Source organism: Panthera uncia, chromosome F1 (genome assembly GCF_023721935.1).
Source record: "Panthera uncia isolate 11264 chromosome F1, Puncia_PCG_1.0, whole genome shotgun sequence".
NCBI lineage: Eukaryota > Metazoa > Chordata > Mammalia > Carnivora > Felidae > Panthera > Panthera uncia.
Genome location: NC_064813.1, coordinates 29,564,638 through 29,577,854, shown reverse-complemented (window position 1 = coordinate 29,577,854; position 13,217 = coordinate 29,564,638). Strand labels below are relative to the sequence as shown.

The 13,217-nt window shown below is 38.6% G+C and overlaps 1 protein-coding gene across 5 annotated transcripts in view; it reads left to right on the top strand.

Moving 5' to 3' along the window:
- RPS6KC1 (ribosomal protein S6 kinase C1) overlaps positions 1–13,217 on the top strand; it is a 215,574-nt gene that overhangs the window by 17,750 nt on the left and 184,607 nt on the right. For all 5 annotated transcript variants that reach the window (XM_049634156.1, XM_049634157.1, XM_049634159.1 and 2 more), the window contains exon 3: positions 2,276–2,396. In XM_049634156.1, coding sequence (XP_049490113.1) covers positions 2,276–2,396 — 121 coding nt within the window. The remainder of the gene's footprint in view (positions 1–2,275; positions 2,397–13,217) is intronic.

Sequence of the window (13,217 nt, the reverse complement as noted above, 5' to 3'; positions counted from 1 at the left end):
ATCTCTTCTTCCATCCAGGTGGACTGTGTCATGGCACAACTAAGCTTTTTTTTTTTTTTTTTAACTTTTTAAAAAAATATTTATTTTTGAGAGAGACAGAGACAGAATGCAAGTGGGTTTGGGGACAGAGAGAGAGACACAGAATCTGAAGCAGGCTCCAGGCTCCGAGCTGTCAGCACAGAGCCCAACGCAGGGCTCGAACTTACAAGCTGTGAGATCATGACCTGAGCCAAAGTCGGATGCTTAACTGACTGAGCCACCCAGGTGCCCCACAGCTAAGCTCCTTAAACACTTACTTTGCACTTGGTTTCCTCTTCCTTACTTCTGGCTGGCCTCTCAGTGTTAGGGTTTGCCATTGTTTTGTTGTTAGACTCCTCACGTTACCGATGCTGAGAAACCTTTCCTGAGTGATTGCCACCTCTCTGCTGATGATTCCCAAATTAATACATCTTGCTTAGTTCTCACTCTTGAACTCCAAATCTGTGTCAAATATGCCTAAAATTGAACTTTGTTCTTATCTTAAAAGTTTCTTCTCCCTTTTTCTTCACTTTAGAGAGTAGGACCATGATTTATTCAGTTGCAAAAGCCCAAATTCTCGTAATTATATTTGACCTCTCACTCTCCTTTACAAACTTCATCCCCAGTCCCTTCTCTATTTTTGTTGGTCTAATTGCTACTTCCCTTCAGAATGCTTACCTAAGATAAGACCTTCTGTAGGTGCTCCTTCCATAACTCCCTTGGGCTTCCTTGTCTGCATCTATCACACTGTCTTGTGACATCATCACTGTGTTGGCTTATCCTGCCCAACTAGGCTGGGAAGTCTTTGAAGGCAGGTGCTGCGTTCTCATTTCTTCATCCTTTGTGCTTACAGAGAGCCTAGCACAGAATAGGGTCTTGAAAATAATTGTTTTGGTGACTATTTTTGTTGTTGAATAAATAAATAAAAGGAAGCATCCAGAGGAGACAGTTTAGATTAATTCATATTATAGTCTGACTAGTCTCCTAGGATTAATAACTATATTAAAAACAAGAAACTCATCATGGTAGAATTTTAGGCAGTATGATAAAGTTTAGTGAAGAATTTCTTATATGCAGAGAGTCATTTTTTGACAAGAGTCTCTTAAATCACACTTGATTACCTGCATGGCCTAAGATTTGCTTATTAGCGTTACACTCTATTGAGTTCGTTAGAAGTGAGGCAATTAGGTTTTTAAGAAGCAAAGACCCTAGTATACCAGTAATGAAATTTAAAACTCAGTTTTACCCTATTTTGTGGAGACTGAGGGGCTGAATCAGTGATATCAAAGTTGTGTCAAATCTGTTTTCTTTTTACTAATTTAATCTGAATAAGGTTAAATAGTAATTCAAGTTAATGGAAGTAAACTTTATGTGTTTTATAATCTGGATGACTTATTTTCTGTTTTGAAATATACTTGGTTTAATGGTATTGTTTTCAGGATTCATCTTGCCTTAAGAAATCTTTACTATTACTTTTAACTGGGATTTGTGAAATAAGATTTATGAAATGTAAACGTTCATGTTAATTACTTGCTACACAACCATTTCTTTTTCCATGTTAATTAGTTTATCCTTTTAGGCAAATGGTGTGTGGGTACTTGATGTTTAAAAATTGTCTAAATTAACTATTTTGTGTTTATAAACATGCTGTTTTTGAGACAGAATATGTATTTTGACATCTGGCTTGTTTCAGGCCAATAGTAATTGATTTTTGAAGAGGTTAAGTGACATTTTAGATAGTATAGACCTTCTTTGTACCAGGTTGAATATTTTTGCAGTATGAAGAAAACAGTACTTGTTTAAAATGAAATTTAAAAACCAAAGCAGAAAAGTTAGAGAAAGAATTGCTGTTTTGCATGGTGTGTGTGTGTGTGTGTATAATTTTATTGTAGAGATAGAGAGCGTGTGTGCGAGTGGGGGAGAGGGGCAGAGGGAGAGAGAGAGAATCTTAAGTAGGCTCCATGCTTAGTGCAGAGCCCCACACAGGGCTCAATCCCACCACCCTGGGATCATGACCTGAGCTGAAATCAAGAATCGGACACACCCGACTAAGCCACCCAAGTGCCCCAGCTACTTTATATTTTTAATGAACTATTATTATTTAATTTCAGACAGTTAACCATGTTGGTTCAAACATATATTTGTTTGCCTTTGCATGACAGTTTGAGCTCTTTAATGGAAAAAGATTATTTGTTCAGATATCTGAACCTATGTAGTTTCACTGTGAGGTACACATTTAATTTTCCTTTCTCTTTAGATAATCGTATGGAAGAGATACAGTGACTTTAAGAAACTACACAAAGAACTATGGCAAATTCACAAAAACTTATTCCGACATTCAGAATTGTTTCCTCCATTTGCTAAAGGGATAGTGTTTGGTAAGTGACGATTTTGAAATTGTGACTTTAAAAAGTGATGATTGGCTAATCATGTGTATGTGCTGAACCCTGAAATGCTGTACTGTGAAGTCAAAAGCCCTTTATAAAGATCATTCACATCATGCAGCATGCACTTGAAGTTATTTTTTCACGTTCGTGGTATAGGTTGATTACTCAGAATGCATTTATTCTTCCCTTTTGTGAAACTACACCATACCAACAACTCCAACTCCGGCCCGTCAAGCAAATAAAAAATAAAAACATGTGGGAACACAACAAGAGATGATATTGAATTACAGTTCTGAAATTTGGGGATTTTGAAAAGTTTTTACTTTGTATATTTTTTCTGATACCTTCCTTATAATGTGAATGGTTGCAGTTTGAGGCACCCAACCAGGCCAGATGCGGACATTTTGGGATGGGCTCTGGGTATACTGATTGAGTAACACCTGTTAGGTTCGTGGCTTTGCAAGATATTAACACAAAACTGAGGCACAGAGAGTCTCAGTCCTCTGTTCCTGCTTGCCCTGCTGCCGGTGGTGTGTGTGTGATAGATACTTCAATGGCGCTCATGCTCTAGCAGATTCTGTTGCCAGTTCCTGCCTGCGGCTCCCTGCCTTCTGCTCTTGACATGCTGACACCACAGCAGAGAGTTTCCTGCTTATCAGTCCCAGCCTGCAGGTTCTTGTCCATCAACTTTGGCCTTCCTGCCGTAGGACAGCTCTAGCTGGGGTAACCCAGCTAATTTTCTCATTCAGTGTGCCGCAGCCACACTATCTCCAGTGAGATGTGAACTCCAACTTGAGAAGGAGATGCCCCTTCCAACTCTTGCCTCTGGCTCTCTCCCTGAACTCTAGGGTATTCCTTAGAGTTCTCTGTTCGTCCCTTTTAGTAGTTAATCCTGTGCAAATAGTTAATAATTCTTTGTAAGACTTTCTCTGTTCAAATTGCTGTGTGGACTCCATTTTCGGGGTGGACCCTGGCTGCTGCAGAGGCCATTATTTGGGTAGTAGATATATACTCATTGCAAATCGCTTTTGTGTTCTTTCAGCAGATGGAGTCAGGAAACATGCATTTATGCACATTGCATACATTGTACATACTTGACTCATATGCACGTCTGCATACATATGTGTATGAGCGATGTATACATTTATATACACTACATGTACATATTTTACAATTGTTTGTAATAGCTTTTCCCAACACATTTTTGTATGTTCGCTTCTATTCCTGCCCCCTCCATCCCCTAAGATTTTGGATTTCTGGTCTTGGTTAGAAATGTCTCCCAATTCCTCCATTTGCTCGTGAGATGATTTTTAGAGCTTAAAAAAATAAAAAAAATTTTTTTAATGTTTATTTATTTTTGAGAGAGGGAGACACAGAATCTGAAGCAGGCTCCAGGCTCTGAGCTGTCGGCACAGAGCCTAATACAGGGCTCAAACCCGCGAACCGCAAGATCGTGACGTGAGCTGAAGTTGGACGCTTAACCAACTGAGCCACCCAGCCGCCCCTAAAAAAATTCTTTTTAATATCCATGTGGAATTTATATTTGAATGGGATGTCAGATAATACTTCATTTTTATGTTTCTTTCAGATGGATAGACATCTAAGGTATTTATTAAATAATAGGTATTTTTCCCAATGAAATGGATGCCATCTTCATTACACATTGACTTTTCACATGCATTGCCACTAATTAAAAGTTTTTTCTTTTGTGGCATTTGCTTATTTTTATAGTAATACCTATTTCTGTACCACGTTGATTTTTGTGCAGTGGCTTTGTAGAGTATATTCTGATACCAGCTGTATTTCTCATTGACATTGGGGAAATTGCTGCCTTTCAAGATAGGCCTGGAATTCCTAGGGTTTTTATATCGGTAATTCTAAGAAGCCATGCCAGTTATCTGTTTATTTCCTCTTAGCTTCAAGTTCCTTCTTTCATTTTCTGTTCTACATGAATGGATTGGACTCTTTCAGAATTTTTCCTTTATAGAGTATGCTGTTCACAGTCGAGGATGCTGGAAGGGGCACTGAAGGAGGGTAAAGGGGCTTCTCTTCCATCTTCCAGTGTGCTATGAATTTTGTTTTTCTTTTTGCTCCCCCTGCACTGTTGCCAGAGGCATTTTGCCTCAGCTGTACACCTAAAGCACAGTCTGCTGATAAGCTTGCATCCCCAGCCAGTTTGGTGGCCACTTAGTTGAGTACACCAAGGCACCCCAGGTCTATTGGAGAGTGGGCATCTGACTCTCTGACTTCCCGAAGGTTGTTTCCTGCAGGCACTGTGAACCCCAGACCTTGTTGCTTTGCAGGTGAGCAGGCTCCTGATTCCCCCCTCTCCTGCATGCCTATCTGCCGGGCTTGGCCTGCCTTTACCCCAGAAACTTGTTTCCCACGACCTTTCCAACACAGACATTGTGTACTCCAGGCCTTGTGTTACTTTGCTTGTAAGTGGGCTCCCGGCATTGTGACTCTTGTGTTGCTCGTCTCCTAGTCTTGTCCCATGTGAACTCTGGAGGTGTCTTTCTTGCTTTCCTGGCACTGTGGCCCACCTCTGGCCCAAGAAATCCAGCTAACTTTAACTTCTCTCCCATTCGGTGACTACAACCACATCTTCTCCAGGAGGATCCCAATCCCAACTTTGGGGAGGGGTTCCCCTTCCAGGTTGTTCCTTCCTTGGATACTTTCCTTTTCCCTGGGGTAGTCTTCAGAGTTTTAATAAGTTAAACTGTTGTCTAATAGTCTTTATATTAAGCTTTCCTTGTTCAAATTACTATGTGGATTTGGTCTCTACACTGACCCTACTGATGCTCTCTTTGATTTAGGAAGAAGTCTGAATGATTTGAAATTATCCAGTTTCCATCGGCTTGTAGTTTACATGGAATAATGATTTTTTCAGGTTGATTGCAGGACCACAGTATTCACTGAGCTTTATTTACACTTGCTTCTGCAGGATATTTTGCATGTTTCACAACTCCTTGAGATCTGGGGACAAGATACAGAGACACATAATGGTATAGTAACATCAGTGGCATTTATGCCATTATTCCAGAATGGAGTGGCCATCAACAGCTTTTTTGCTACAATTCTTTAATGTTAACAAATACTTAATATTAACAATTCATGATAGGGGTGCCTGGGTGGCTCAGTCGGTTAAGCGTCTGACTTCGGGTCAGGTCATGAGCTCACGGTTTGTGAGTTTGAGCCCTGTGTCGGGCTCTGTGCTGACAGCTCGGAGCCTGGAGCCTGCTTCGGATTCTGTCTCCCTCTCTCTCTGCTCCTCCCCACTCAGATTCTCTCTTGCTTGCTCTCTGTCAAAAATTAATAAACATTAAAAAAAATTTCATGATCTACAATGATATCTTGAAATATAACTAATGTAAAGAGGTATCTGAGGTTCATAATCACAAAGGAAAGCATTTGTATTTTCTTAGGTGAAAAGCAATTGAGGGATGTGGTCAGTAGCAATAGGACCATTAGTTTTGATGACTAACTAACATCGTTTTGTTCCCCTAGGAAGCATTGGGGGATCCATAAACTCTTGTTAATCTTTGCTTGCTTTTGGGTCTTTGAGCCCCAACATTCCACGGTGTTCACATTTTTGGTGCCTTCTGTTCATCGTTATTACCCAGTATCTATGGTTTCTTACTTGTTTTCCTGACAGTTTTCGGATTAAAAGTATAGTTGTGTTTTGCCATTGAGCTGCTACCTCTTTGGACCATGATTTTGCTGCTATTAAGAGTCTTCTTTGATTAATATCAACCCAACCATAATTATGTGGAAATTTTAAAAGCACACTTAATTCAAGAAACATTTTAAAAATAGGCACTGTGGGTATGATGACTCAGCTTCTGTCTTCAAACTTAGTCTTCTGTAGCTAAGTGAGCATTATGATCTAGAAGTTCTGAAAGAGAGGTTCTTTAGTATGTGGCATCCTTACCATCAAGTTTTGAAGTTTCGTGGTAGTCTACTTTTTTTAAAGATTTTCTAAAATTGAAGTACAATTGACATATAATATGACATGAATTTCAGGTGTACAACATAGTGATTAAACATTTACATACATTATGAACTCCATGCAATGATAGTACCATCTGTCATCATGCAAAATTATTATGATATTATTGACTGTATTCCCTATGTTATACTTTACATCCCTGTGACTTATTTATTTTATAACTGGAAGTTTATACCTCTTAATCCCCTTCACCAAATATATTTTGCCTCTCTCTAAACTCCTTCCCCTCTGGCAACCACAGTTTTGTTCTCTGTATTTATGAATCTGTTTCTGTTTTGTTTGCTCATCTGTTTTTTAGATTCCATATGTAAGTGAAATTGTACTGTAAATGTCTTTCTTGGACTTATTTCACTTAGCATACTACCCTCTAGGTTCATCTGTATTGTCATAACTGGCAAGATTTCGTTCTTTTTTATGGCTGAGTAATATACCATTGTGTGTGTGTGTGTTTATGTATACCACATCTTTTTCTTTTTTATAGTTTATTTGTTTATTTTGAGAAACAGAGCACAGGAGGGCAGAGAGAGAGAGAGAGAGAAAGAGAGAGAGAATCCACACTGCCAGTGCAGAGCCAGAAGTGAGGCTTGAGCTTACGAACCACAAGATCATGACCTGAGCTGAAATCAAGAGTTGGACACGTAACTGATGGAGCCACCAGGCGCCCCAATACTTTATAATTTCCTTTGTTGATAGACACTTAGATTGCTTCCAGATCTTGGCTGTTATAAGTAATATTGAAATAAACATGGGGTGCATATTTCGTTTTGAATTAGTGGTTTCATTTTCTTCAGATAAATACCTAGAATTGGAATTGCTGGATCTTATGGTAGTTCTATTTTTAATGTTTTAAAGAACCTCCACACTGTTTTCCACAGTGGCCGCACCAGTTTACATTTTCACCAGAAGTTGTAAGAGGATTCCCTTTTCTCCACATCTTTGCCAATACCTGTTGTTTCTTGTCTTTTTCATCACAGCCCTGACAGGTGTGAAGTAGATATCTCATTGTGGTTTTGATGTGCATTCCCCTGATGATGACTGATAAGCATCTTTTCATGTGTCTGTTGGCTATCTGTGTGTCTTCCTTGGAAATATGTCTACTTAGACCCTCTACCCATTTTTTTAACTGTATCATTTATTTTTTTTGGTGTTGAATTGTATGAATTCTTTATCTATTTGGGATATTAACCCAAGTGACACCCTACTTTAATTATGACGATGCAAATAATTAAAAAAATTCCCCAATCTGAGGAGTTTTAAGAATCATGCTTCTGAACTCACACCAAAAGGTGTTCTTGGTATATTCTAAAAAATAAGAAACCTCCCTCATACTTAGCTGTCTTTTCCTTCCTCTTTCTCTCTGTTTCCCAGACACAACTGTGTGATTAGAGGCTGCTTTATTCTGACTTATGTCGGGACCAAGCCTGACACATAATTGCCTAAAAAATAAGTTGAACAAAAAGAATGAGTTAGGATTTAAGAGACGAAGTAGTTATATGCAGTGAGATCATTGAAAGTCAATCTCAAGGCAAAAATTAAAAAGTTAGGTTATACTTAGTATGGGGATATAAATGCACAACAGGAAGAGTATAAATTTGCACAGTTTTTGGAAGTCAGTTTAAAATACATCTTTTTCGGGGCGGCTCATAAGCGTCCGACTTCGGCTCAGGTCATGATCTCACGGCTCGTGAGTTCGAGCCCCGCATCGGGCTCTGTGCTGACAGCTCAGAGCCTGGAGCCTGTTTCAGATTCTGTGTCTCCCTCTCTCTCTCTCTGACCCTCCCGCATTCATGCTCTGTCTCTCTCTGTCTCAAAAGTAAATAAACGTTAAAAAAAACATTTTTTACAAAAAAAAAAAATACATCTTTTTCTAACAAGGCTGTTTTTAGTAAATTTTACTACATATCTGTTCTCACCTCTGCATAAAAGATATTTATTAATGAAAAAAGATATTTATCAATGATTGTTAGATGTTTTAGTCTCAGAAGTCTCCTTAGCAATCTTAAAAATTATTGAACATCTCAAAATACTGTTTATGTAGTTGGACCTGTTAATATTTACTAGAAATTTAAAAATATTATTGTATAAAATGAAAAATAGAGTACATTACATGTTAATATTTTTTTAATTTAAATTAAAAAATTTTTTTTAACCTCTATACCCAACGTGGGGCTCAAACTCATGACCCTGAAATCAGGAGTTGCTGCTCTACCAAGTGAGCCAGCCAGGCCTCCTCTGCATATTAATATTTTTATGAAAAATAGCTTTTCCAAGGGAAAAAAATTGTAAGAATGGCATTAACTTACATTTGTGAGTTAGTGCTTGGATCAAGAAAAGACAGCTAGATTTTCATATTTGCTTCTGGATCCACTTGGTGGTGACACATTGCTTTAATTGAAGTATATGGAGAAAATTCAGGGTCATGCAGATGATGTAGTTGAAAAAGGGAGGAGTATTTTAATAGCTTTTCAGATAATTGAAGATACACCCAAACTTAGTAAGTGGTAATTTCTTAAAAGTTTAGTTGCATTATGGAATCTGAAATCCTATCAACAAACCTTTGGTACTTTGTTATATTAGAATTCATTATTTTGGACTTTGTTGTATTAAAATTCATTAATCTGTCTTAAATTTGAATGCATCTTTTACCTGTGCATGAGCTTGTAATATCATGCGTTGGTCACGCGAAAAATATCAGTTCCCTTAGTTATGCAGATGTTGCATATGTTGACCCATTTAATTGTATAATATCCCCAAATGGTTAATAGTACCACAGATCTTTAAAGGAAATATTTTAAGTATTAGAAAGCTGTCAAGCTTGCAGCGACTTAATGCCTTGAATTCCATCACTGACAACAATGCTATTGGTAGTTTTCCTTGAGGATTGGGCCCACTTTATTTATGTGGGTTTTTTTCTAATTTTTATTTTTTCTTAATGTTTATTTATTTTTGAGAGAGACAGAGACAGAATGTGAGTGGGTTAGGGGCAGAGAGAGAGGGAGACGTAGAATCCGAAGCAGGCTCCAGGGACTGAGCTGTCAGCACAGAGCCCGACGCGGGGCTCGAACTCACGGACCGCGAGATCGTGACCTGAGCCGAAGCCGGATGCTCATCCGACTGAGCCACCCAGGCACCCTGTTTATGTGGGTTTTGTCTTGTTTTGTTTTGTTTTGAGGAAGTTTCTGCCAGATATCCAAATCTCAATGGTTGTAGTTTTTTTTTTTTTTTTCTAGAAATGATCTCAAGAGTTGAAATTTAGTAAAGTTAATAATTTTTATTGCTTCATCAAGGTCATTCTTAAGTGAAACTGGCATTTAAAAATTTTTTAGTCTGAGTGAGTAGCAGTCAGGAGTATGGTGATTACTAGTAAGTATAGCTTGGTGCCGTTGTCTTGATTCATGCTCCGAGGTTTGTGGTTTTACTGCCATTGCTTTTAGTTGATCTGTGCAGATGTCGGTGTGGTGAAAAATGCAACTGTTGTCTTTTTTTTTATTTTTATTTTTTTTTTTAATTTTTTATTTTTATTTTTTTTAACATTTATTCATTTTTGAGACAGAGCATGAAAGGGGGAAGGTCAGAGGGAGAGGGAGACACAGAATCCAAAACAGGCTCCAGGCTCTGAGCTGTCAGCACAGAGCCCGACGCGGGGCTCGAACTCACAGACCGCGAGATCATGACCTGAGCTGAAGTCGGACGTCCAACCAACTGAGCCACCCAGGCGCCCCAAGTGTTGTCTTAATAGTATTATGAAAATGGTTCTGACCTTGTCGATCCCTTGCAAGGCCTTTAGGGAACCCCAGCAGTCTGCAGATCACATTTTGAGAATGTACACACACACAATTGTGTGCACACATAGGTACATGCATATGGGTGTTCTTTGCAGCATTTTCATAGAAGAAAACTGCACATAAGCTGAATTTTCTCATTATGTGATTGTACAGATATGCCATAATGTTTAGCCAATTAATGGACTTATTTAGCTATTTGAAATATACTGGTGTGGAAAGATGTCCAAGCTATATTTTTTTAGACACAGACAACAAATGTTGCACAGCAATACATTTGGTGAGATCCCATCTGTGTTTGAATAGACATACATAATTGTGTGAAGACATAATCTGCACACATTTGTGTAATGTATGGACCCCCTCAGGGTGTGGGAGGAGGGAAATTTTATTTTATACCTTCTGTACTGTGGAATTTAACTGCATCCGTATATCTTTAATATTGGGAGGTACACAGCCAGCTTCTTAAACAAACGCTTGTCACTGAGTAAAAGGTAGTGGTTTCTAAACGGGTCGAGATTTGTGGCTGCTGTTGCTGTTGCTAATGGATTATCTTCAACTTTTCTCCACATCCTTATGTATTGTAGAATGAAAGTTTCTTATTAATCTTAATAAGTAAGCAATTTATCTCTCTTAGTAAATGGTACAGTCCATTTGTAATACTTGATAACTGCAGTGAACCCTGCAGGCAGCAGCTGTGGTTGGGGTGGGGGTGGATTGTTGGTTAATCGTCTATATTTTTAACTCCTCTCACATTTTTACTATGTAAACTTCAGTAGCAAAAGAGAATCCTGTTGCAGTTTACACAACCATCAAAAATGTAGTGACTATTCTCGTGGTATAGTGAAAAAAAGAACATGCCTTTTGGAATCAGATGGCTTTAGGCCCAGATCTTCTAACCATTATTTACTAGCAGTGTGGCTGTATACAAATTAACATCTGAGTCTATTTTCTTATTGTTAAGATCGGGATAATACCTTTGTGTTCTGTGGATTATCTGCCACGTGTCTAGCTCAGTGCTCGACACATACCTGCTATTGTTAGCTATCCTCTGTTGCTCAGTTTACCTCTAATGTACCTCTGGTGCTCAGTTTACCTCTAATGCTCTCTTGTGTCTCTGACTTTAGTGTTGTACTGCTCTGCTGTGAACTTTCTTGTTAGCCTCTCAGACCATAAGATGTCTCCTTACTTAGGAAGTTTTCCATTTCCTTTAGGCTTAGTTGTTTTCCCCTTCCAGTTGTACATCTCACCGGTAGGTATATCACTGGACTTATTTTTTTCAATTGTTTTTAATTTGCAGAATTTTTAAGATTACAGAAAAACCTGCAGAAGAATAGTGTGGTAAATACTTTTATACCTTCAGCCCTAGTCCATTGATTGTTAACAATTTGCCACATTTTTGATAACTCTCTATGTATCTCTTGTTTTCTTTCTGAACCATTCGAGGATAAGTTGCAGATATTTCACCGCTGCGTTTCATGTATCTATCCCCTATAACCATAATCCCATATCACACTCAAGAAATTTAACACTGATACAATGGTATTATCACATATGCAGTCCATATTCATATTTCCTCAGTTGTTCTAAAAATGTCCTTTTTAGGTTTGTTTTTGGATCTAGGATCATGCCTCTAGGATAATCTAGAGTATTCCTGTACATTTTTTTGTCTTTCATGACAATGACATTTTTAAAGTGTGTAAGACATTTGTTTTGTAGGTTTCAAAGTCTCCACCTGTCTGATTGCTTTCTCAGGACTAGATCATTGTTTTGTATGTTTTGTTAGATCTGTTATCACACTTTGATTTCCTATGAGAAAGAGAAAAGCAGTTCCTGACAGCTAAGAGAGAGAATTGGCCTGGTGCTACCTATTCATTTGACCTTGGTGTTTCCTAGAGTTGGTCTGGCATTCACATCTAGGCTGTGGTGTTTTCCTGTTGAACATAAGCAGTTTTACAGAAACATTAGACAGGGCCACTCTGTGTCCTTGGATCAAGACAAAAGCAAGACCATAGACAAGATCATGTCTGAACACAGACAAAAACATCAACATTGGTAAAGTCACAAAAATGATCAAGCATATCTTCATCCTTGCTACCGTGACTATTGCTTCTTTATAAATTATAACCTTAGCTTCTCTTCATTCTTCTTGCCTCATAGATTTATTAAATCTTCTTGCCTCAAGATTTATTAAAATTAGGATTATAGAATTAGATAGAATTCATAGAACCATAGAGTTATCTCTACTTTCCAACAGAATCAGCACCAAAGCCCCTACTTCTTTAAACCTTTCCCAAAAGTACCTGACACAAACCCGTATCCTGTAAATCCATTCTAACACCCTCTTCATGAAATCCTCCAGGGTTCCCAGTGGCATGCATTTTCCCTCGTTACAAGGAGTAATTAATCCAGCTCATTCATTTACAGGTATATTCTTGGTGCTGTTGACTAGAGAGAATTCACACCCAAGAACCTTGGCCTCTCGGGGTGCCTGGGTAGCTCAGTCGGTTGAGTGTTGGACTCTGATTTTGGCTCCGGTCATAATTCCAGGGTCATGGGATGGAGCCTCGTGTTGGGCTCCGCACTGAGCATAGAGCCTGCTTGAGATATTCTCTCTCTCCCTCCCTCTCTCTCTCTCCCTCCCTCTCTCTCTCTCTCTCCCTCTCTCCCCCTCTCCCCCTCTCCCCCTCTCCCCATCCCCTCTCCCTCCCTCCCCCCTCCCCACTTTCCTTCCTCTCTCCTCTCCCCCACTAGCATATGTGCTCTTTCTTTCAAAAAAATAATTAAAAATAATATTAAAAAAAAAAAAGAATCTTGACCTCTCTTTGTTTTTACCCTGAATGAATTTTTGATTCAGTTAAGAATCAGCATCAAGCTTTTCTAGCTAGTTTCTTACTGGTCAAGGACAGCTTTTTGTTCCATATAACCAGTTTTTGATTGTTGACATTTGCATTTTTAAAAAGTTGCAAGCTCTGATATCCAGATGTTGTTCTACATAGAAAAAAAAAGAATATTCCAAAG